We start from the raw sequence: 24,709 nt of genomic DNA, 5'->3' as shown, positions 1-24,709 counted from the left end.
TATGTACCTTGTTTTGGAAGAATATGATGTCAGAGTAAGGAATTAACAGTTGGGCCAAGTTATCTTATTTCTCCATTCATATGTAGGAAAGTTTTCTATAGCAGAGACTTTCTTGTATATAATTCTTATATATTATTAATAAACCTTATATTTCTTCATTACCTTTCATCTGAAAAGCTTTATAAAAATAGGCCCAAATCCTGAAAGGGGATCCACTTAATGGATCCTTATTCATATATGTACCATTTGTGGATTAAGGCCAAAATAAGTTCTTTCTTGTATAGAAAAATTTCATTCTCATTGCTGCACTAAAAATTTTACTGATGAATTTATAATTTAAAGTATGATTTAACAGAAGTCAAGGCATCCAGTAACATTACAGCTAAAGATAGCCTTTAAACAAATTTTGCTTCTTCTATACAAATTTATTTAATCAGTTATTTAGATTAACATACATTTATTCAGATTCTCCATTTTTATATTATTATTATTTTAGTAATGGTGAAGGATGCATTTACTTAATAGGTGATTAATTTTGTACTTGTGATTTGTGTCAAGCTGCATTTGGATGGAAATTGGGATTCAATTAAAAATGCACAAAAATTGCATTTTTAAATTGTTTTTCATTAGTTAAACAAAACCACCTTAAGTATGCTAAATACAAAGAAAACAAGTATATTTATCAAAACATGTTTTGCATTTAAAAACAACAGATTTATTAAAAAAGGAATAATGACCTCTACTCAGGGAACTGGGTGGGATCCACTAATGGACTGAGGTGCCTAACTCTCATTTTTAGGTACCACTACGGTCCACAAAACTCCCACTCAGCTGCCACCTAACCCTGTAGGGGCCTATGATTTTGCCTCTGGACTGGTACATGGTAGCCTCACTCTAGCAGACCATCTTAGCATACACACTACTGCCTCATGATAGTTATCTGGATGCCTATCTCCCTCTTAAGACCCAAACTGATTCCCAAACTGGGAAAGATAGGTGTTTGGCTACCTAAATTGCATGTGGGGGCCCAATCCAATGGGAAGCTTTGCCTCCCTCTGAGGGACTTGCTGTGTCACCCAGATGGGAGGGGGGCAGTAGGGACTAGCGAACAGGGCTATGATGTGCACAACTCCATGGGTGCACCAAGGGGTGCACAGACAGAGCAGTTATCACTCAGCTGTGGTCTACACTGCAGTTAGGTCAATGTAAGTTAGCTTATGTTGACCTATATCAGTGAACACAGTACAGCCTTGGTCCTGCCGAGGTAAGTGCCCTCCTTACACTGACATAACTCCACCTCCATGAGAGGCATAGGGCTTATGTCAGTGCACTTATGCGATGCAGTGTCCATGCAGACACTGTTACTTACACCGGCTGTTGGCTGTTATTCTTTCCTGTCCAATTCCATGGAGCCCTAAAATTGACAAGACAGTCCCTGCTCTCAGCCCAGCTATTGACGGGGCTTCCCATTTGGAAGTGGGCTGCTCCCGCATCTCTGCTCCCTGCTGCCCAGGCTCCCCCCCCCCCGGAGTTGGGCCGCTCCCGAGAGCGAGGGGGTGCCAGGAGCCCAGCAGGGAATGGGGGGGGGGGGGGCAACCAGCGTGGAGTCAGGAGCCCCGGGAGCAGCCAGGGGCTGAGGGGGTGGGGGAGGAGCTGCTATGGGCTTGCGAGCCCAGGCTCTCAGCCCCCCACACTGTGCCGCTTAGGTCAGTGAAAACAACCCTGCTGAGGACACGCACCCCCCCGCCCGGAGGCGGCTGCCGCAGGCATGAGCTGTAAGTGGCCTTAACGTGGGCTGTGTGAAGGCCGCAGGGTAGAGGTGCCCGAGGCCCAGGACCAGGAGAAAAAACTGTTGCTTGCGTCGCCAACCGGCCCTAAATCCGACTTCGCGCATGCGCAGTGCAACAGAGGCCGCAGTCCCTCCTGCCACCGTCCCGCCCTTGTGCTTCCGGGTCAGGCGCGCGCCGGGGTCGGCTTGGGACTGGAGCCTTGGCCCTGGGCAGCGACTGGCTCGTGCAGCTTGGCGGTGAGAGCCGCCCGGCTCCTGGTCCTGCGGGCGCAGCCCCCGGCGGAGCTCTGCGGATCGCGCCGCTGCCGTTGGGTTAGCAGGGAGCGGCCGGGCCCCCGGAGCAGGGACGGGGGGTAACGCGCTAACAAGCCGGTGCGGCTGGCGCGGGAGAGGGCTCGCTCTCCTTGGCCCGCTGTCCGTGGGCGGGGCAGGTCCCGCTGAAGTGTCCCTGGATGGATCCCGAAGCTCCTCTGGTCCGGAGGCGACTCTGCGGAGCCCGCGGCTGAGCCCCGCGTGGCCGCTGCCTCAGTGCGGGCTGCGTGTGATTCCTGCCTTTGGGAGCATGTTGTCGCTTGTGACCAGGACAGCGGGGGTCTGGGTCAGGCTGCGGCGCGCCTGTAGCACTGCTGCTTTGTTATGCTCTCAGCCGTGCATGGAAAAATGCCCTGCGGATCATGTTGTGTTCTCCAGATCCTATAGTTCCCAAAAGAAGGTGATGAACTTTTTTGTTTGAAATAGATACAATATTTGAAAACTAGTACTATTGTCGGGTAGGGGATGGAAATCCCTTTAACCCAAGTGGATGTCTCTTGGCCCTTTAACTTTTATTTCTACTCTTAGTAAGAAGGCTTAACTCACGTTGTTTAAGAAGATTAAAACCCTGTATGCATTTAAACGGGGTGAGGTAGGCCTTCTTGTTAAGCAAGTATTACTTGTTCTCAAGTATTTCTATGTTGTGACCCCTTTTCCTAGTTAGCAGTATAGGATAGGAAGGATGGTTGCGACTTGCTGACCTGTTCTTGACACACGCCTCCCCTAGCATGAGAAGACCGGTCATAAAATAGTTACAGGGACAGCAGATCTAGGTCACTTAAGGGTACTCACTGACAATAGCAGGGATCTCTGTGCATATTCAGTGGCCAGCATCTGCTTTCTTTTCTCCTCCCTGACCCCTCGTTCTGTATAAGGCCTGGTCTACATCAAAACTTAGGTTGACCTAGTTATGTTGTCCAGGGCTATCAAAATTTTAAGCCCTGTGAAATATAATTAGGTCAGCCCCCACTGTGTACACAGTTAGTCAATGATCTAGCTGCAGCTTCTGAGAGAAGTATATTAGCTATATTGGCAGAAAAAAACAAACAACCTTTTACATGGACCTAAGAAGAGTCTATAGCAGCACAGCTGCAGCATAGTAGCTGCAGTGTAGATACAGAATGTTTTAGTGAGGAGTTATTTGTGGTTCCTGGTTCAATTTCCAGTGTCCTTCTTAAAAAAAGTTTGTCTTTAGTAAGAGAACAAGCAGGAACATCAAAGAAATTTGAGTCTTTTCCATACATGGAAGCTGGGATGGTTCATGCTACCTCTCTTCTCCTCCAGCTCAGAAAAACAAAACAAAACAACCCCCCCCCCCCCCCCACACACACACAACTCAAACTTTTACTTTAATGAGTAAGAGAATGGGGAGTCTTCATGGTTGGGCTGGCACTGCTACGTATAGCTGTGTTCTGTATTTTCACCCTTACCTTAAATTACATCAGTTCTAGTAAAAGGTGGTTTATGCTACGCTCTTAAAACTCTCAGCTCTCTCAACTGATCTTGCAATACTTCCATAAACTGCCACAAGTACTCCTTGTTCTTTTTGCTGATACAGACTAACACGGCTACCACTCTGCATCCTGAATAGTTGATTATCTTGACGATGATAGGTAATTGTATTTGAAGAAATTTAAATAAACGTAAATTGTACAAAATATGTAATTGTCACCCCACAGGAAAAGTATCAAGTTTTGTATTTTTCATAAAATTACAGTATGTCCAACATTTACAGCAAGCTTAATGACTGATCTAGCACCTTTTAAATATTAAGAAGACTTACAAGAATGTAACAAACAAACCTAATTTGACTGGAATACAGAACAACAGTATTGAGCTGGCATGTTTGTAAGCATAACTATTGTCAGTTCACTGCTTCCAAAGATAATATATCCATATCAGTCATTTCCCAAAAATGTTGTTTTGGTGCTTGCCAATTTTCCGTCAGTTGGATTTTAATATTGTTTGCTCTGGTTCGAAATAAAGTTTGAAACTCAACTATGTCTAATGGTCTGAGCTCAAATTGGGAGCCTAGGTACTTGAGTCCTAATTGTGGCTCTGCCACTCACTTGCTAGGTGGGCAGGTCAGTGTAACCTCATCTATGTTTCCCCATCTGTAAAATGGGAAGTCTTACTGAACTTGTGGGTATTTGAGGTGTGATTAGTCAGTATTTGCATACTTTTAAAACAAAGCAGAGTGCTAGTATTACCATAGCTTAAAAGACTCCAAAATGTTTGGCAATAGACATGGAAGGGTAGCTTATCTATTTACTGTTCTGAGGTTTTTTTATGCACTTCTTCCCTTGTAAAGAAGAAACAAAAACAGGTCCCATTGTTTCTGCTGAACATAATGTGATAGCATATTCCAGCAGCAATATTGCTTTTTGCTTCTAATGGTACTCTAATTCAGTGCAGTTGGAGACTAAGCAGTCCCTAAACCAGGGATCGGCAACCTTTGGCCCACCGTCCACCAGGGTAAGTCCCCTGGCGGGCTGGGCCAGTTTGTTTATCTGCCACGTTCGCATGTTCAGCCAATCGTGGCTCCCACTGGCCGCAGTTCACCGCACCAGGCCAATGGGGGCGGTGGGAAGCGGTGGCCAGCCCATCCCTTGGCCCGCGCTGCTTCCCGCCGCCCCCATTGGCCTGAAGCAGCGAACCGAGGCCAGTGGGAGCCGTGATTGGCCAAACCTGCGGTCGCGGCAGGTAAACAAACCTGCCTGGCCCGCCAGGGGACTTACCCTGATGGGCCGCGGGCCAAAGGTTGCCGATCCCTGCCCTAAACAGTGCATGGTTTTGTTTTTTTGGGGGGAAATGAGTTACAGCATGCATAATATAGTACCTGTTACATGGCCCACAAAATGCCATATATAGGAGACTTTGGGTCTGATCCTGCAGTCCTTATACAGATAGCACCCATGGAAGTCAGTGGAAGACTTTTTTGCCTAAAAATTTACATAATTCGGTCCTGAGAAACAGTTGCACAATCTTTGTAGCTAAGAAAGGCTAAAAGTCAGCCACAGAGCAAGGTTTGCTTCAGAAATTTATAACATCCCACCAAAAAGGACTTGATTGATCACTTGATGTACTTACATTGCCTGCTGACAAAGTCATATTCTGCAGAATTTAAACTTTTATTAAGGTTAAAATAAATTTCTTGTTGTCATAGTTGTTAATGTATTTTCAAATGTAAACATTTATACATTGTTGTTTTTCCTGAGTCTGCAGACAATTTGAAATAGTAGCTGTTAGGTGTTAACACCCCACAACTTCAGTTAAACTTATTGGGATGTTAATACCAAAGACTGTCACTTTATAAGGCATCATTATTTTATTTTGCATGTATTAGCAGATAGGATGGGGAAAGGGTTGGGTTGGGGTAAATTGCTGCAGGAAAAGAGATATAGATGGGAGAAAGAAGCAGAGGAGGTAGTGAACCAAAGGAGTATGAGGAAGGAAGAGACAGAAATAGGAGGGATCATGAAGCTGAGCATATTTTCTTGCTGAATGGGTCAATAAAATATTGAATAATTAACTAAAATCTTAATACGTAGAGGCAGAGTCTTCCCTGAGTCTTTGCACACTACCTGCTGATAACAGTGGGCGTTTCACTTCGGATTGTTCATAGTATGCTGGCCTCAATTTATACCCTGGTTCTCACTACAGCTAAAAATGGAATTCAGTCTGCTCCAGAATAAGTTTGACACTCCTTGACTAATATATGCAGAGGGTCATAAGCAAGGACCATGTCCAGATTTATTTTATTTTGGTTTAGGTGACTTGGTCCTCTTCCATCTGTCCCCTCTTTCTAACTTTCTCCCTCCAGTGCCTGAACTGGCAAGTTGGTGACCAATCTGTCTTTGAAAAGTATTTGTGTGTCTTTTCTTTACCCTCTAACACTCCTTCCTCTTGGTAGTTTCGAATAGAATTGATACTTAGTAATTATTGGGGGAACTGTTCCCAAAAGACTAATTGTGTAGAGGAATTAATTTCTCAGGTTACAGGTCTGTCTTATCTTACGCGGGGGTTCCGTTCCGCGGTTAGCACGTAAAGCGAAAACCGCATATAGCCAAAATTCCATTGAGATCAATGGCGGGCAAAATCACCCGTGCTACAGGTATAGTATTAAAATTGTTGTTTTTCTTTTTTTTTGTTTTTGCTGACAGCGTAAAGTTGAAATCGCGCATGTTAAATGCGCGTAAGATGTGACAGACCTGTACACTTTTGTAGCTGGAAATGAAACTTGACAGAATGAATAGGTGAGCCATAGCCTAATCTCAGCTACCTAGTGTCTGAAACACTTGCACTAGTTACCCTTTTCCCTAGCTGGTCCCCAGAATTATTTTAGAATGCTAGAACACTTGCAAAGCTGTTTCAAAATACTCTAATGAATGTTCTATCAGGGGACAAAAATGTAAATAGATTTAATGGTAGCTGTTCATGTACTAATTTCACAAATGTTTGTACAAGTTACGGAAACAGACTTCAGTGGCAATGCAAACCCTGTGGGGGAAACAGAGAGGAAGAGGAGATGGGGGAGAAATAAGGATGAAACTATTTTTCAAGTTCCAAAAAACCCAAAGAAATGAGGAGTTACTAGTTTCATGTATACAAGTATCATTTTACATCCTGATTTGTGAAATTACACCCTAATCTCTTTGTGAATAGGAATCTCTACATTTTATGTTTTTCAGGAAAAACTGGATATGTCTATATTTCCTGTTGAAAATATTAGAAATTTCAGTATCATAGCTCATGTAGACCATGGCAAAAGCACTCTAGCAGACAGGCTATTGGAAATTACAGGTAAGCATTGTGATTTTAGATGTGTTTTTAGTTACCTTTACTTCTCATGTGGGCAGGCATTGTGCAGACTTCCTAGTTCAGTTCTACCACAGCATCTCTAATATCCATGCTGTTCTAGTCCTGGGCTTCTCATGCACATACACCATCAGTTGTACAGCAATATAGATTTTGGTGTATTGCAAACAAATCTCAACTAGACAAACAAAACGCAACAAAAGAGGAGGGTGGGAAAAGAACCAGGGAGGGGATGTGTTGGGGAGTGGGATGTGTTGGGGAGTGGGATGAATCAATTATATTTAGAAATTTAGTGTTCTCTGTGCAACTCCTGACAAATGATAAGTAGGTCAGTACCTACAATATTTATTGTACTTATAGTCGGAGTTTGAAGGGCATAGAAAATTTTGGGCAGTCAGACGGGGACTGTTGAAACCTGGAAACTTAAGACAATGGTTTTGGGGGGTAAAACTTAACACAGGTACTTCATGGTTATCCCTCCCATTTTGATGATCGGAGATAGAGCTGACTGACTTTGGAGCAAAAAAATCTTTTGTATGTTCTTGTGAAAATGGAGTGGTCAGGGGAATGTATGCGTTATACACTTTATAGCTTGGTGTACTGGGCTGGGATGTGGGAGGTCCAGGTTCATCTTTCTGCTCTGTCTGATTTAGAGCAGAGTTCTTCTCTCTATGTGCCCCAGGCTCAAAAACCTTCCTGGAAAAATTTTGTGGAAATGCTACATCTCTACAAAACGTTTAGGCATTAACAATACAGCACATTACACAGAAATTTCATTTAGTTAAAGTGTTTCAACCTGCTCTAGTTCACATCACTCTTACAAGCAAATAGTGGACTTTGTTTCATGACTATGGAGGTGTAGCTTGTAGTGAAATCAGTATGGTTATATTATATTCTGGGTGAGTCTATGCTGGGAATGCACCCCCATTTGTTGACCCGGCTCTGCAGTGTGCACATTAAGAATTCAGTGCAGATCCTGTGAAGTCTCTGTTGTTATGCAGATCTGCTGACTGTTTCGCCCCAAGTAGAAAGAGTGCAAGTGGCAGAGATGCTGCTTCATTTGTGAGGTTGGATTTCTAGTAGACATGGAGGAACTGTGCGGCTATTGAGTGACCCAAGGGGGAAGGATTCCTTCAACCCCAACCCCAAAGGAACTCCCAGGCTATGGTCTGGAGTATGATTTATAAGTCTTAAGCCTCCCTCAGGGTGTCTGTAGATTCAGAAAGAATCATTTCACGTTACAAGAAGTTATTTTTGTAATTACAAGATTGTGAAACAATTTTATTTTAATTGAAAGCTTAGATTCTGCATAAACTGATATATCAGCCCCACTCATGAAGGAAAGTGTCCTGGGTGCCTTTGGAAAGTGGATTTGTCAAGCTTTGCTCTTATGTAAATAGTCACCATTTAGATCTATATTTAAATTTGGGGGGAAGGAATCCTTTCCCCTTGGATCACTCAATAGTTTGCAATGGTCTTTATTAGAAACTAAATAGAAGCTACCATACTCCTTTCGGACAGTGCAAAATTATACTTGTGTAAAATTCAATTTTTAAAACATGTGTTTTTAGGAACAATTGCTAAAACTGACCAAAATAAACAAGTGCTGGATAAACTGCAAGTGGAACGGGAAAGAGGGATCACAGTTAAGGCACAGACTGCATCTCTCTTTTACAGTTATGAAGGAATGAACTACCTCTTAAATCTCATTGACACACCAGTAAGTTAAGTATAAATATTGCTAAAAATCACAGGAACCTAAATGTCCTTACTTTAAAATACTTTCTTGAAATGTTAGGTTTGCCCATTAGTCTGTGGTATTAAATTTATAAATTAATCCTGAATATTTTTCCTCCACAGAGGCTGGAGCTGATGTGTTAATATCATACAGATGAAATCAACCAGAGACTTACTGCAAATGACTCTAGTTAAAGTTGTTCTTGGAGTTCTAAATATCAATTTTTCTTCACAGGGTCATGTAGATTTTAGCTATGAAGTATCACGGTCACTGTCTGCCTGTCAAGGTGTCATTCTTGTAGTGGATGCAAATGAGGTAGAGTTCCAAATTCTCCTGTTCTACATAGTAAAAAGTATTACCTTATGAGGTTTCCTAAGTCGCTTAAACTTCCACTTTTGTTACCCTTTTACCCTTTGGAAAAAGTGCTATTGCCACCCCAGACAACGAATGAGAAAGCGACTTAGGAAGTACCAATTAGATATGTGCCTGTGGATACGCTCGTCCTATGAAATGAACATGGAATAAGCTTAACCAGTAATATTGCAAGATTAGTGCCCTGCTTCCTACAAAGTGCTGAACTCATCCTCTGGGCTGAGTAGTGCCTTCAACTCCAGTAAAGTCTGTGGAGTTGAAGGCACTCAGCTTCTTCCAGGAAGTGCTCAGCAGCTCACAGGATAAAGCCCCCGAGCCAAGTTGATTCTGGAATTCTAATGCAGTAACAATGCAAAATCAGACCAGTGTAAGACGAGTCTACTCATTTTGTTTAGTTTTGTGATACAGTCAGCAGCACTTCAAACTGTTAGAGATTTTGAATTTAAAATTTTGCTTTGGGGAGACATTCCTAACTCTAGCTATACTATAGTATTGCTAAAAACATAACTTCGATGACATTTGTGCTTGTGCCTCTTTAGAGGGCCAGAATAGATATCTAGTAAACAGTTATTTACAGGAAAATTCATCTTGTTAAAGCAACAGGATATCAGAGAACATTAGATCTTGCTATATTTCTGAAAGTGCACCTAAGTCAGTAGTTGTGGGCAGGTAAATAGTGTTAAACTGTTTTTAATTAAACTTTAATTTCAAATAGGATGTGCAGTTGAAATCTGAAGTGCTTCCCAATAATGGAGCTATAGAACATTGAAATGAGATTGATTTGTACAATTATCTGTCACACTTTATATTAAGGTTTCATTTATAAATAATTTATAAAGGGTTAATAAATGATTATTAGCTGTTAGAACCATGTTTCAAACACTAATATCATTTAAGTGTATTCTCTGTGCTATGATCCAAATCATTTATGAATATATTGAGTACATATTGATAGAAAATATCATAATTCACTGCCTTATTATCTATCCTTTTTCTAATGGTTCCTACCATTCGGTTAGCTTTTTTGACTGCAACTGCACGTTCAGTGGATGTTTTCAGAGAACTATCCATGATGATTCCAAGATCTTTCTTGAGTGGTTACGGATAATTTACACTGCATCACTTTGTACGTATAATTGGGATTATTTTTTCCCCATGAGCATTAATTTATACTTACTACTGAATTTCATCTGCCATTTTGTTGCCCAGTCACCTAGCTTAGTGAGATCTCTTCTTAAGTCTTTGCAGTCAGATTTGGTCTTAACTATTTTGAGTAATTTTGTATTGTTTGATAACTTTGCCACCTCACCGTTCATCCCGTTTTCCAGATCATTTTTCAATATGTTGACCAACACAGGTCCCAGTACAGATCCTTGGAGGACCCGGTTACTTACCTCCCTTCATTGTGAAAGCTGACCATTTATTCCTATTCTTTGTTTCCTATCTTTTAGGCAGATGCTGATCCATGAAAGGACCTTCCCCCTTATCCCAGAACTGCTTACTTTCCTTAAGAGCCTTTGGTGAGGGACCTTGTCAAAAGCTTTCTGAAAGTCCCAAGTATGCTAGATCTGCTGGATCACTTTTAGCCACGTTTGTGGATCCCCCTCAAAGAATTATACTAGATTGGTGAGGCATGATTTCCCTTTATAAAAGCCATGTAGACCCTTTCCCACCTCTACCTCGATATAACACTGTCCTCGGGAGTCAAAAAAAAATCTTACCGCATTATAGGTGAAACCGCATTATATTAACTTGCTTTGATCCACCGAAGTGCGCAGCCCCGCCCCCCTGGAGCACTGCTTTACTGCGTTATATCCGAATTCGTGTTATATCGGGTCGCGGTATATCGGTATAGCGGTGTTTGTTCATCTAAGTGTCTGATAATTCTGTTTTTTACTATAGTTACAACCAATTTGCCTGATGCTGAAGTTAAGCTTACCAGCCTGTAATTGCCAGGATCCCCTCTGGAGCTTTTTTAAAAAAATCAGTGTGACTTAGCTACTGGGTCACTCACCACACTGGCGCCGCCTACTGGGCATCTCCGGAATAAGCTCAGTCCCAGTTGGTGCACCCTCAGGTGGTGGTGGTGGTGGCTCTCCCATCCTTGCCTCCGCACCCGTTACAGCTCCTTTCTCTCGTCATCTGCTTCATGGCACAGCCCTCCAGCCATGTCAACGTCTGGTCCCCCCGGGGGGACTCCTCCAACAAGAGCCCAGCCACTTCTCACAGCAGCTTGGCAGTCCACAGCCGAGCTGCTCCTTCCCTGCTAGCACCTGCCCATCCCCCAGTACTCCCTAGGGCTCCCTGTAGTAGACTAACTCACTCTGATCTGCAGCTTCCTTTTATATTGGCCGGCTGGGCCCTGACTGGATGGTCCAGTCACCACCTTAATTGTCTTCAGCCACCGCCCTAATTGTCTGTTTTGCCTGCAGCCACTCCTTTGGCTGGCAGCTGCTCAGTCTGGGTATCTGGCTGGTCACAGGAGCTGATTTAAGCGATAGACTATGTAACACAGTTAGTAGTTCTGCAATATCCTATTATCGTTCCTTCAGAGCTCTTAGGTGAATATCATCTGGTGCTGATGACTTATTATTGTTTAAGTTATCAGTTTGTTCCCACACCTCCTGTATTGACACCTCAATCTGTGACTGTTCCTCAGATTTGTCACCCAAGACATCAAGTGGCTCGGCTGTGGGGATCTCCCCCACGTCCTCTCAGTGAAGACCGATGCAAAGAAATCATTTAGCTTCTTTGCAATGGCCTTGTCTTCCTTGAGTGCTCCTTTAGCACCTCCATCATCTGGTGACCCCACTGATTTTTGGGCAGGCTTCCTGCTTCTGGTGTACTTAAAAAAATTCTGCTCTTCATTTTTCTGTCCTGAGCCAGTTGCCTCTTCAAATTCTTTCTTGACTTGCCTGAGTTTATGCGCCTTTCTATTTTCCTGAGTAAAATTTGATTTCCAATTTTGAAATAATGCCTTTTTGCCTCAGACTGCCTCTTTTACTTTGCTGTTCAACCATGGTGGCCTTTTTTTGGTTATCTTACTGTTTTTTTGTTTGGGGTATACATGTAGTTTGCGCCTCTCTTACAGTGTTTTTAAATAGTCTCTGCGCAGTTTGCTGGCATTTCACCCTTATGACTTTTCCTTTTAATTTCTGTCTATGTAGCTTCCTCATTTTTGTGTAATCCCCCTTTTTGAAGTTAAATGCTACTGTGGTGAGGGTTTTTCATCTCCTTCCCCCCCTCAAGGATGTTTAAATTTAATTACATTATAGATGCTATTACTGAGCGGTTCAGCTATATTCACCTTTTGGAGCAGATTCTCTGCTCCATTTAGGATTAAATCAAGAATTGCTCCTCCTGTTGTGGGTTGCAGGATAAGCTGCTCCAGGAAGCAGTCATTTATGGTGTCAGCATCCCTTTCTTAGGTGACATGTACAAAGTCGAGATGAAGATAGTTGAAATCCGTTACTGTGGGGTTTTCTGTTTTTGTAGCCCCTCTAATCTCCCTGAGCATTTTACTGTCAGTTATCATCCTGGTCAGGTGGTAGGTAATATATTCCTATTGCTATACTGTTAGTGTTCAAGCATGGAATTTCTATCCTTAGAGTTTGAGTCATTTAAGATTTTTAGTTTGACTCTGAGCTTTCTTTCACATACAGTGCCACTCCTCCCCCACTCTGTCATTCGTGTGTATTTGGTTTCTTGGGATTACCGTGTACCACTGATTATCTTCATTCCACCAAGTGTCTGGGATTCCTATTACATCAATATTTTCATTTAATGCTAGGCACTCCAATTCACGCATCTTAGTACTTAGACTTCTAGCGTTTGTATATAGGCACTTGTACATTTTGTCAATATTCAATTGCTTGCCTTCATGTGTGATGTTTAAATGGAACTGTGTTTCATTTGACTGTTCCACACTAGCTCCTATCTGTACTTTATTAACATCTTTCCTATCCTCTTTACTTGGATATAGAGTTCCCCCTTTAATAAATTCATTCTTAGAGGATGTCTTTGCCCAAATAGTGTGTACCTCCGCACTTGTTGGCTTTCCCCCTGCCCTTACTTTAAAAAATCCTCTACAATCTTTTAATTTTACATGCCAGCAGTTTTGTTCCTCTTTGGTTTAGGTGGAGTCCATCGTTTCTGCATAGGCTCCTCTTTTCACGAAAGGTTGCCCAGTTACTAATAAACCTAAAACTCTCCTCCCTATACTATCATCTCATCCATTTGTTGAAACCTTGCAGTTCTGGATCTGTGTATGTGTAACTGGAAGCATTTTGGAGAATTGTACCATGGAGGTCCTGGACTTAATCTCTTACCTAGCAGTCTAAATTAAATTTAACAGTGCCCAAAACCAAAATGTTTTGTTGCAGGTTGGATTGGATGTTTTGTTTGACCTGAAATTTTTTCCAAATTTTCGGAAATTCTAAAAAAAATTCAGTTTTGGTTGACCAGAAATGACTTTTTTTACAGAACTGCCAACCAACTAACAAATCAGTTATTTGTACAGCTCTAATTATAAATACATCAGTAGAAGGTGTTATAGGTGATTATTAGCAACCTATTGCCCTACTGGATTCTATAACAATTGCTTTATTCAAATATCTATTACTTTTTAACCTTTTTTAAACAGAACCTTAATATTAAGTGTCATCCAATTATCTTTTGAACAGGACTAGGTTCATACAGTATTGTAGAAGGGAATTATTTTTCAGCTTTAATACATTTACTATTACATTATTTCCATGTTTTTTATATTACCATTATCTAAAAGTGTATTATTGAAAACCAATAAAATAATACCTCTCCAAAAGAAGGGATGTGTGTAATAGGAAAATAGGCTGCTTATCTGTTAACACCCTAAACACAGAACATAGTAGTATTGGGTAATAAAATGTTGTTTATGAATACTTTCCAGGGTATTCAAGCACAAACAATGGCAAACTTCTATCTTGCTTTTGAAGCACAACTGGCAATAATTCCTGTTATAAACAAGGTAATAATCTTTTAGACTTGTATATAAAATAGCAATTTTTACATAACCATGACAAAATTATGAAATACAAGAAATGTATCACCAAATTGAAGGATGCAACAAAAAAGATGGAGTGAAGTTTACTTGTGTTTTAAGCTGCCAATCTTTAATAAATATGGTATATTAGTATTTTAAGTTATTTGCAGTGAATTTTAGTTGCTGTGAAAGGTGTCATTTTACACAGTATGATAGATAGAAACTTTACTTGGGTGACAGCAATGAAAGATTAAGTTAATACAGCCTTGTATGCTAGATTTTTAGGACACGTCAGAGTTCTAGCTAATGTGTTTTAACAATACACCTTAAATCCTAGTCAAGGCAAAACCAAACTGGAGGGTGTAAGTTAAACTGTCCCCATACCTCGTTTACTGTGCATCTTTAGCCCATTGGGGTGTAAGTTATGTTAACGTAGGGTACTTAGGAACATGTAACTTGCATCACTTCTGAGCTTGACTCACTCCGAATCTTAATCTGGAGAAACAAAAAAAAGCATTGTGGGTGAGATGGTGTTCCCTTACTCTATTCAGTTCTTTACCTCTGCTGAAACTATGAAGAAAGGTAAAATTAATGTTAAATGTGATACATTTGCTTAATAACATTGCAGCCCATCGTGATGAAAATGCACTCATTTAAAACACTGTACGTCAGTCTGTTACGAAATTCTCTATCTTTATTTTAATTTCTGGCAAATCACACAGCCAGCTTTCTACAAAGATCACTTAACTTCCTCCCTGGTGTTCATTGTATTCCAGCATGCTTTTTCAGTCACACCCCCTTCTGTTTTCAAAGGTGATACATGCGTGAGAGTATTTGGCTTATCACCTAATCAGTATTCAAGAAATATACTTTAATGAGCTTTTACAAAAAACACTCCACAAATGACAAGATCTACCTGTACGGTTGTGTGGGTGGAAAAGCAGGAGAGAGGTTATTGATTATCTAGTTAAGTGAAATGAAATATGTGGATGTAAAATTTTCTCAATATCTGCGCTGGAAATAAGGCTGAGTAGTGTTTTACCCTTGTGCTAGATGCAGACTTGCAACATCACATGAATTTTTCCAACTGAGGTACAAAATCTACTTGCCTTCTTTTTATTAATCATTTTTTGTTATAGTAAAGCATCCCCTTCAAAGGCACCAAAGGGGGAAAAAAAAAGTCTTGCCAGAGGTGAATAAGCAAATAGAACTTTACAGTGCTGGGCTATAGCATAGTTTATAAAGCGATTTTGAAACTTGTGCCCTGTCTATACCTTACTAGCAGTCTTGTTAGCACTATTCTACAAGAATTGTTGTGATATGCAGGTCTCTAAAAGATGGGAGGACTATTTTAAGACTCATTTTAGGGTGTGCTTTAATATGGATCCTTCTGATAAAGACAGCCGTTTATTTACTTGCAGTATTCATGATCCCTCCCCCTTTTTTTTTTAATTTTTATTTTGATGAACTAGAATTCTGACATGCAAGAAGGTGTGTGTGTGTGTGTGTGTGTGTGTGTGTGTGTGTGTGTGTGTGTGAGAGAGAGAGACTTGTATTTCAAATGTGTAACAAGAATATTGTTTTGTAGATTGACTTGAAGAATGCAGACCCTGAAAGGGTTGAGAAACAAATTGAAAAGCTATTTGATATCTCTAAAGATAAATGTATTAGGGTAAGATCTTTTAAAAATTTTTTAAAAAATCTGGATGTTTAGCAACTGGTTGATTATTAGACTTCTTAAAATTCTGTTTGGAGTGCAAATGAAAAATGTGCACTCTTTAAAAAAGTAACAGACTAACACAGCTACCTCACTGATATTTAAAAAAGTTAATCGATTCCTGAATTGGTTTTTTGTTTGTTTGTTTTTTGTTTTGTTTTTTACATGCACTGTATATTTCTTCTTACTGTGTTAAGGAGAGGGAAATCTCCTTTTTGAGATTAACGTCCATCTAGAAAACAGAAGAGTAATGAAAACACTTTGAAATAAAGTATCAGATATTTGGGACTAATGGATAGAGGCTTCAATGAAAATTTTGAAATTATTTCCTGTACTGTGTGTATACCAGATTCTATCATGTTCTCTTTCTCTGACATCTCTTCTTCTGCATGAGATGTGTCTGTTTCTGTACTATAGAATGTTTGTGACATATCAGGTTCCTTTAATAGAGCTTAACAAAGGCTTGAGTTAACATGCCCAGAAGCTTGCCCATTGAGTCTGTAGCTAAGCATCATACTTTTAACATGTCAAAATTAAGATGGCATTCATTTTCAATTTAATAGATAATACATATCAGCAGACTTATTCCCAATAAAACTTTTCTCTGAACTTGTTCTAGATTTCTGCTAAACTAGGAACAAATGTGGAAAAGGTTCTTCAGGAAGTTATTGAAAAGGTTCCACCGTAAGTTTTGGTGTTTTATGAGTTTTATGGAGCCAGTGGTAGACTTTGCTCATTTATGATGGTAACTAGCTTTTGGTAACTAGACAGATTTTTGAGCTGCCCTTTTAAATTTCTTATACCAAATCTGTTCTGCATGAAATTTCTCACTTGTAGTTTGCTGTTACTGGATTGGGAGGGTGGGATTCCTGTTTTTGAGGTGACTAGGACAAGATTTCATTTCATTTTGAGGAATGAAATTTGGAGAAAAGAGATTTTTCATTGCTTGGTAAATCCTTTCAACCGTGTGTGTATTTCCCCTCTACCCCCGTATATATGGGAATTATTAAAGATGAATATAACACAAAAACCATTAACATAGGTGACATTATATGAAGTGGAGAGAGAGAGAGAAAATCCATTACATTCTAACACTACTGCTGTAAGCCCACAAACAAGGGAGCAGAGAGAAAGCAAGACCATTTTTGTGATTGGTTATTTAAATTTCCTTTTTAGAAATGATGTACTTCCCCCAGATATTATTTTGTAAGTAACTGGAGATCAATCCAGGGAAGCACAGATTTCTGAAATATTTATATTTAATCAGATGTTTTAGATTTTCACTCTCTTCTGAGCATTACATTGTTTAGTTACATTACATTACGTTACATAATTGTTCCAGGACCCCGAGTTACCAATACGCATTTTCAGCTTTTACAGCCTGAACTGCAGTTTAATCGAGACTTTTATTTGGGAATTTGACCATTGTCAGCATGACAAGAAAGGCTGCTAAATCCCAGTTCAAATTTAAATCAGCCTTTTGCTTTTAATTCTATTTGTTTCTTATTGGGTAATATCTACAGTGATAAATGCCAAACAGAACCTAAACGATAATGAAGTCAGTGGGGGATGGAAGAACTGTATCAGTGTGATATTCTTGATGATCAGAACTTTAGTGGGGAAAAAACACTTTAATGGTTTAAAATTAATTTCTGCCATCATGAAATAAAGCTCAGCAACAAGAACAAAATACACTTAATTTGGAACATTAATATTATTAAGAGATCAGTCTGCTGGCATAGGTTTATGATCAGACATGGAAATATGGAATGGCTTAAAAATCTTCTCATAATATTCTGTATGCCATAAATAGCAAATCTCCAATTTCACACAGCTTCAAAATTTTTGTTTTCTGCACTTTAGATTAGCATCTATTTTTGTCTGAACATTTTGTTTGATGTTTTGAAACAGATGAATTTACATTTGACTTTCAATGAAAAAGTCTACAGTTCATGTTCTTATTTAATACATATTAAATGTATTTTTTACATTTTTCTTAATAGACCCAGTGTTAACATTAGAGACCCATTGAAAGCCTTGGTATTTGACTCCACCTTCGACCACTACAGGGGTGTCATAGCTAACATTGCGCTCTTTGGTGGAGAGGTTCAGAAAGGACATAAGATTGTGTCTGCTCACACAAGGAAGACCTATGAAGTTAACGAAGTAGGAATTCTGACGCCAAATGATCAGCCAACTCATAAATTGTAAGTAAGAAGTTCTTTGGGGGAAAAAAACATAATAAATGAGTATTAGAATAATCTGATATAATGTCTTGAATCTCTAGATCATCTGTTCAGCCTTGGATGGTTGAGACGGGGTGGATTTTTGAAAGCACTCAGCATTGTTTCTCACTGTTCCATTTAAATTTAGGCCAATGCTGAGCATTTTGAAAATCCCACTCTGAAATTCTTTGTCTAGGAGCTTCATGGCTTGAGTTGCTATTCTCAGTCAATTCTAGTAAGCAAGTGTCCACAACACATACATGCAAACCACCAGCTTCACTGTTGGGACCCTTCTTTGCAGTGTGAGCAGAGAGAAATCAAGGACTGAATGGATTTGGTGACAGAACTACCCTTTCATCTATAGAGCTACCAATATGACTTAGGCACAAGTTTAGGTTAGGAGCTTACTGCATAGCTGTTGCTCATTGTATATCGGTTCTTCAATTAAAAAGATGATTTAAAAATGCCTAAGTGTCTTAGGAGTGAAAAACATCATGGACTTTCAATGGGACTTATGATCAGAAGTCACTTAGACACTTTTGGAAAAACACCTTCAGCTTCCTGAGTTATCAATCCTGAATCTTTAATGATCAGTCAATTCACACATATGTTTAGTGTGTAATAGATGATAAAAGTTTTACTTTCAATGACGCACTATGCCTCCCATTTGACAACACAATGCATTGCCATCAAACCAACACGATTGACAATGTGATATCACATTAATGTAATGAAACTGGAAGAACAAAATGAAATGAGCCACCCTCTAAAAATCCTGAAGTCTGATTTTATATTTTAAAATCATAAATATGGTTTTAAAAGGTTTTCAGAATGCATAACTACTCCTGTGGTGGTGAATCACAACCCCTTGAAATAAAATAATAATAAAAGAATAAAGGCCATTTGGTCTGGGAGCATCCTGCTAGCTTCTTTAACAATCATGGCCATCTACTTGGTGTTACTCTCTCTTCCCCTAGTAGAGAGAGTCTAAGGGGAATGGGCATTTTAGGTGTAAAAATAGGTAGAGGTTTTATTTATTTAAAGTAGGGAAACATGATTTCTTTTTAAAGGGTGTCTACAGCTAAATGGGCAGCCTAAGTACTGATGGTATTTTAATTATTGTGAAAGCACTCATAACTCTGGTGCTCACACTTGTTATGGAGCAAAAGTAAATTGTGTACTGGGTTTTTCTATTTTCCGGTCCTTTCCCACCTAAATTTCCTGGGGGCACTGATCTGATATCTCGGACGCAAAAGCCATCAGAGCAGTGCTTGAATAGCATGCTGAACATGTAGACTGAGCCTCCAATTCATTCATAGAGGCTATCTTGGGTAAGAATGGAAGGTGGGGGGATCATCTTATAGTTGCTGCTGGGACACCCATTGAAGTTCTGTGCATAACTGCAATGCAGAACAGCATGGAGAGTGGTCTGTGATTGATGGTCAAAGCAAGTGAGGCAGGAAGCCGTTTATCTAACTAAACAGGGAAGGCCTTTAGTGTAAGTCTACAGGTGCAACTGCTGCTGAAAAGTAGTTCATCTCCCCTGCAGTGTGAGGGAAAGCAGGTAGCCAAAGAGTGAAGGTAAGTTCTGACAAAATTTGCAGCTGAATGCTGATTAAAGGCCCTTCTCAGAGGTTTTCAGTGAAGCTGGGGAAGTCTGAACTACCTGCTTTGCTGACTGCACAACTCTACATTTAACCATCTACCTTGGATTCCCATACCACCACCAGCAGCATACGATGGTGATCCACCTGCTTCCACAACCCAGGCAGTTACTGGGGTTTGAGGGCAAATAGAGGGGTGACATTGCTTCTTGCCCAAGCAATCCTTTCCTTGTATCTGAAACTGACTTTGTAGTGTGTGGATACTACTTTGGTTTCTGTGTCCTACATGTCAGAAAAGTACCTCCCAGCCCCTGCCTTGAAACAGCGTAGGGCTGGAAATCCAAAAACTCAGCCTCAAATAGACATTTAACCTCGAATAGTAACTAGGTCCTAGATCCATCTGTAAAGAGAGTCTCTAGGGGTATGTAAACAAGGGAGGAACAATTTGGGTTGAGTATGTGCACTTTGGGGGAGAACATGTGCTTATATTCCTGAGGGGGCTAACTGCGGAGGGAGAAACTTGAAATATTGTTAAACAAGATAAATATTTCCATATAATGCCAATTTTATTTAGATATGCTGGACAGGTGGGCTATCTGATTGCTGGGATGAAAGAGGTTACGGAAGCCCAAATAGGAGACACGCTGTATTTACATAAGCAGCCAGTGGAGCCTTTGCCTGGCTTTAAATCAGCGAAACCAATGGTCTTTGCAGGTGAGGAGTATATTGATTCAAAAACTGGAAGCAGTTTTATGTTCCATACAAGTGTAGGAGAGCTACTCAAGCAACTGAAATCTAAGAACATGCATCCACATTAAGGGGATTTGAAGAAAGCACACTAGCAGAGTTACTCTAGAGTGGTATGTGATGCCTATATAACCTTGTAAAACTTTCCTGTGTTTGACCTAGACAAGACTAAGAGAGCTTGCAGATTGCTTTTAAATAAGAGGCTAACACTTATTTTCACTATGGAAGGATCATCTTAGCTCACATAGGCCTGTCATGGCTGAAAATAAACTTGTACATCTTCAAGAATCGTGTCACTAATTTGGACTTGTTCCTCCTGATAAGCAATTTCTGCTGTCTATTGTGAACCATTTTCTATGGGAAAAGCCTCATTTTATCATTAGCAGCCCTTGTTCCACACCTTTAATAAAAAAAAAAAAAAAAAAAAGTGATGAGTGACCAAAACTGGTTGTTAAAATGATCCTTTAAGTGTGTGCTTAACTTCAAGCATGTCAGTAGTGACATTGACTTTCTGTCACTGCTTGCTCTAGTAGGTTCACAGGAGGCAATATTTCTGTCTACAGAAGATGGGGAAATAATTGTAAGGAAAAGCAGCAGAAGAAAAGAGCCACATTAATTATCTTCTGAACCTGTGTTGAGAGAATGGAAAAAGTTCACTTACTTCCTCAGATGCATGAGCATACTGGAGGCTATAAAAGAAGCTAATTATCTTGGGCTAATTTGCAGTGTGTTTCTGCAGTCCAGTTCTTGTTTGCCAAGATATGAAGCTAAAATATATCTTTATGAAATAACTGTGGATCTAATGTAAAAGTAATAAAACCAAAACCAAACAAAAAATAAAACCCAGAATTTCAGGGATAGGGGAGTTCACATACAAGTCTTCCTTTCTTTAAAATCTTCAGATCAATCTTACCTTTGTGACAATTGCTTTCCTTTGAAGTTGGAAAAAATCTGAGTGTCTTCTATTCTCCTCACAGGCCCTTAGGCTTTTGCTAGGCTGCTGCTTGACCATTTGCATCTTTAACTATGTTTGAGGGGAAGGAGTGGCTTACCCATCTGAAACGCAAAGGAATGGAGCAGGAACTCATTGATACATATTTAGTTGCTTTTCAACAACAATTTGCCTGGCACCATGGAACCGCTGCTGTTTTGTTGAGCATTCTGCTCCTTCAAATCATGAGTTATGCTGAACTCCACTACAGTCTGGTTCTGTGTGCTCTTGATATGTGGGCCATGTTAAGCACAAACATTAAAACAGTTAATTCTGGCTTAAACTTTTGAGGGTTTAACTTTGAAACCTTAATAATGTCCTTCTAACATTTTTTAATGGAATAATGTAGAGAGTCCTAGTTTAATGCCAAAAGGGATCACTAGATCATCTAGTCCAGGGGTTCTCAAACTTCATTGCACCGTGACCCCCTTCTGACAAAAAAAATTACTTCGCGCCCCCAGGAGGGGGGAACTGAAGCCTGAGCCTGCCCGAGCCCTACTGCCCCGGGTGGGGGGGCCAAAGCCCGAGCCTCATCGCTTTGGGCAGGGGGGCCAAAGCTGAATCAAGGGCTTCAGCCCCAGGCAGGGGGCCTGCAACCTGAGCCACACCACACAGGGCTGAAGCCCTCAGGCTTTGGCTTCGGCCCTGGGCAGTGGGGCTCAGGCTTCAGCCCTGGCCCCAGCAAGTCTAAGCCAGCCCTGGCAACCCCATTTGGGGTCCCGACCCACAGTTTGAAAATTGATGATCTCCTGCATGATAGTCTGATCTCCTGCATATCATAGGCCACCACCATCACCCAGGACCCACACACTAAATCTAACAGTGGAAATAAATGAGACCCACAGGAAACTAGACTATTAAGTGCCAGAGGCAAGCGAATAGGACAGACCAAGGTGCACCAGTGCATGAGGCCCCTGCAGTGGCAGGGAAACGATTGAATGAGATATACCCAAATAATCCTGGTAAGGGATCCACACCCCCATGCTTCCGAGGAAGGCAAAAAAAACCCAAAGTCACTGCCAGTCTGACCTGGGGAGGGGGATTCCTTCCCGACCCCACTTATGGTGATCAGTTAGACTGAGTATATGAGCAAGAACCAGCTAGCCAAGCACCCCCGAGAGAGAGAGAGCGAGAGAGAATGCTTGGTGCCACCTCAGAGCCCTGGCCCACCCTGCCAAGTATCCTGTCTCCAGCTGTGGCCATCCCTGATGCTTCAGAGGAAGAAGATTAAAAAGCCTCCCAGAATATATGGGCACATAGGGGTGGGGGGGAAAGGTTTCACTTCCTGACCCCTGCAAGTGGCCGGCTGAACCCTGAAGCTTTCGTAACATAAACTGGAAGTGAGCCGCAGGGCTGCTGTTCTCTGTCCGCCACCATCACAGGCAAACCTGTTATACAATTGCACTCCTAAATGTGTCCTGCTTTCTCAAAACTAAGGTGTTTGCCCCCACAGCTACTACTGGGAGGCTGTTCCAGAATCTCACCCTTCTGGTGGTTAGAAACCTTCTAATTTCCAGTCTGAATTTGTTCATGGCCATTTTATATCATTTGTTCTTGTGCCAACATTGTCCTTTAGCTTAAATAGCTCTTCATTGTCCATGGTACTTACCCCCTTAATGTATTTATGGAGAACAATCATATAGACTCTCAGCCTTCTTTTTGTGATACTGAACAAGCCAAGCTCATTTAGTCCCATCTCATAAAATAGGCCTTCCATTTCTCTGTTCATCCTAGTAGCTCTTGTCTACACCTGTTTCAGTTTGAATTAATCTTTCTTGAGCATGGTTGACCAGAATTGTACACAGTATTCCAGATGAAGTCTGACCAATGCCTTGTACAATGGCATTAATACTTTTCTATCTCCACTGGAAACGTCTCACCTAATATGTCCTAGGATTGCATTTACCTTTTTCACAGATGCATCATGTTTGTTGCTCATCCTCTGATCGACCTACACACCCAGGTCTCTCTCCTCTGTCATTTCCAACTGATTAGCCACCAGGTTGTAGCGTAAATTCTGACCTTGCATTTTATACTAGTGAATTCCATCCCATTTCTGTCACTCCAGTCTTCAAGATCATTCAGATAATCTTGTGTAATAATCTGATCCTCCTCTTTATGACGATGCCTCCAAACTTGTATCAATAGCAAATTTTATTAGCACACACCTAATTTTTGTGCCAAGATTATTAATAAAAATATTGAGTAAGATTGGTCCCTAGACTGATCCCTGAGGAACTCCACTAGTATCCTCTCTCCAGTCCAATAATTCACCTTTCAGCACAACCCAGTGCTGTTTCCCCTTCGGCCAATTTCTTATTCGCCTTACAATGCTTGTACCGATCCCCATCTTCCCTAATTTAACTAATAATTTTATGTGTGGTCAAATGCTTTACTGAAGTTCAATTTTATTCCATCTTTTAGATAAGCAAAGTGCAGTAAACGTTATTTTCTCAAAAGATGAAATTAGGTTAGTCCAGCATGATCTACCATTGGTAAACCCTTTACCATTTACCTGTATGAATTTAATTATTCTTTCCTTCAAGATTTGTTCTTAACCCTTGCATACTACTGAGGTCAGTCTAGCAGGTTTGTAATTGCTGGATCACTTTTTTTCCCCCTTTCTTAAAAATAAGTACAACATTAGCTGTTCTCAAGTCATATGGTTCTACCCCTGAGTAGATAGATTTATTTCCTTAAATCCTTGCTACTGGACTCGCAATCTCACGTGCCAGTTCTTTCAGTATTCTGGGAGGGAATTTACCTGTTTTTCCCCACTCCCGTTTCACCCAACTTGAATGCATCAAGCTCTTTAAGTTTTTCTTCCACCTCAATTGTGGTAATTTCCATTTCTGGACATTCATTTTCATCAGTCATGGTGCCTTCATGCACATGTTCCATATGATCATAATAATTGAAAACTGAGGCAAAGTATTCATTTAGTTTTTGGGCCATACCTAGATTATCTTTAGTCTTCTTCCTATCTACACTGCATAGCTGCCAACATCATCCTTCCTTTTTCTTTTTTTTATTTATATAACTAAAAACCCTCTTATTTTAATTTCTTTGGCAAGAGCTAATTCAGCTTGATTTTTAGAAATTCTCACTTTATTCCTGCATTTTCTAACCTCCATGATGTATCTTTCTTTGCTGGTAATTCCCTTTCCCATCCCTATAGGCCTCCCCTTAATCTTAATAACCTTTTTGAGGTGGTTATTCCTCCAGCTGGACCTGGAGCCTTTCCCTACAAGTTTTTCCTTGGGATGCAGATTTCTTAGATAGTTTTTGTATAGTTCATTTGAAGAAATTCCAAGCCTCCACATTTAAGTCATTGAGCTCTTCAGTCCAGTTGACTTCTTTGGGAAATTAAGGTTAT

At 40.6% G+C, this 24,709-nt stretch overlaps 1 protein-coding gene across 1 annotated transcript in view; it reads left to right on the top strand.

Annotated features, from left to right (window-relative positions):
- Positions 1 to 1,956: 1,956 nt before the first annotated feature.
- The window catches only part of GUF1 (GUF1 homolog, GTPase), a 38,471-nt gene continuing 15,718 nt past the window's right edge, over positions 1,957 to 24,709 (top strand). The window contains exons 1-9 of the mRNA XM_034770662.1: positions 1,957 to 2,501; positions 6,793 to 6,904; positions 8,491 to 8,639; positions 8,892 to 8,972; positions 13,957 to 14,034; positions 15,638 to 15,721; positions 16,386 to 16,450; positions 17,770 to 17,973; positions 20,170 to 20,309. Coding sequence (XP_034626553.1) covers positions 2,352 to 2,501; positions 6,793 to 6,904; positions 8,491 to 8,639; positions 8,892 to 8,972; positions 13,957 to 14,034; positions 15,638 to 15,721; positions 16,386 to 16,450; positions 17,770 to 17,973; positions 20,170 to 20,309 — 1,063 coding nt within the window. The 5' untranslated portion in view covers positions 1,957 to 2,351. The remainder of the gene's footprint in view (positions 2,502 to 6,792; positions 6,905 to 8,490; positions 8,640 to 8,891; positions 8,973 to 13,956; positions 14,035 to 15,637; positions 15,722 to 16,385; positions 16,451 to 17,769; positions 17,974 to 20,169; positions 20,310 to 24,709) is intronic.

This window comes from Trachemys scripta, chromosome 5 (assembly GCF_013100865.1).
Source record: "Trachemys scripta elegans isolate TJP31775 chromosome 5, CAS_Tse_1.0, whole genome shotgun sequence".
NCBI lineage: Eukaryota > Metazoa > Chordata > Testudines > Emydidae > Trachemys > Trachemys scripta.
The sequence above is the reverse complement of the archived record's forward strand: the minus strand, read 5'-3'. Positions and strand labels throughout refer to the sequence as shown.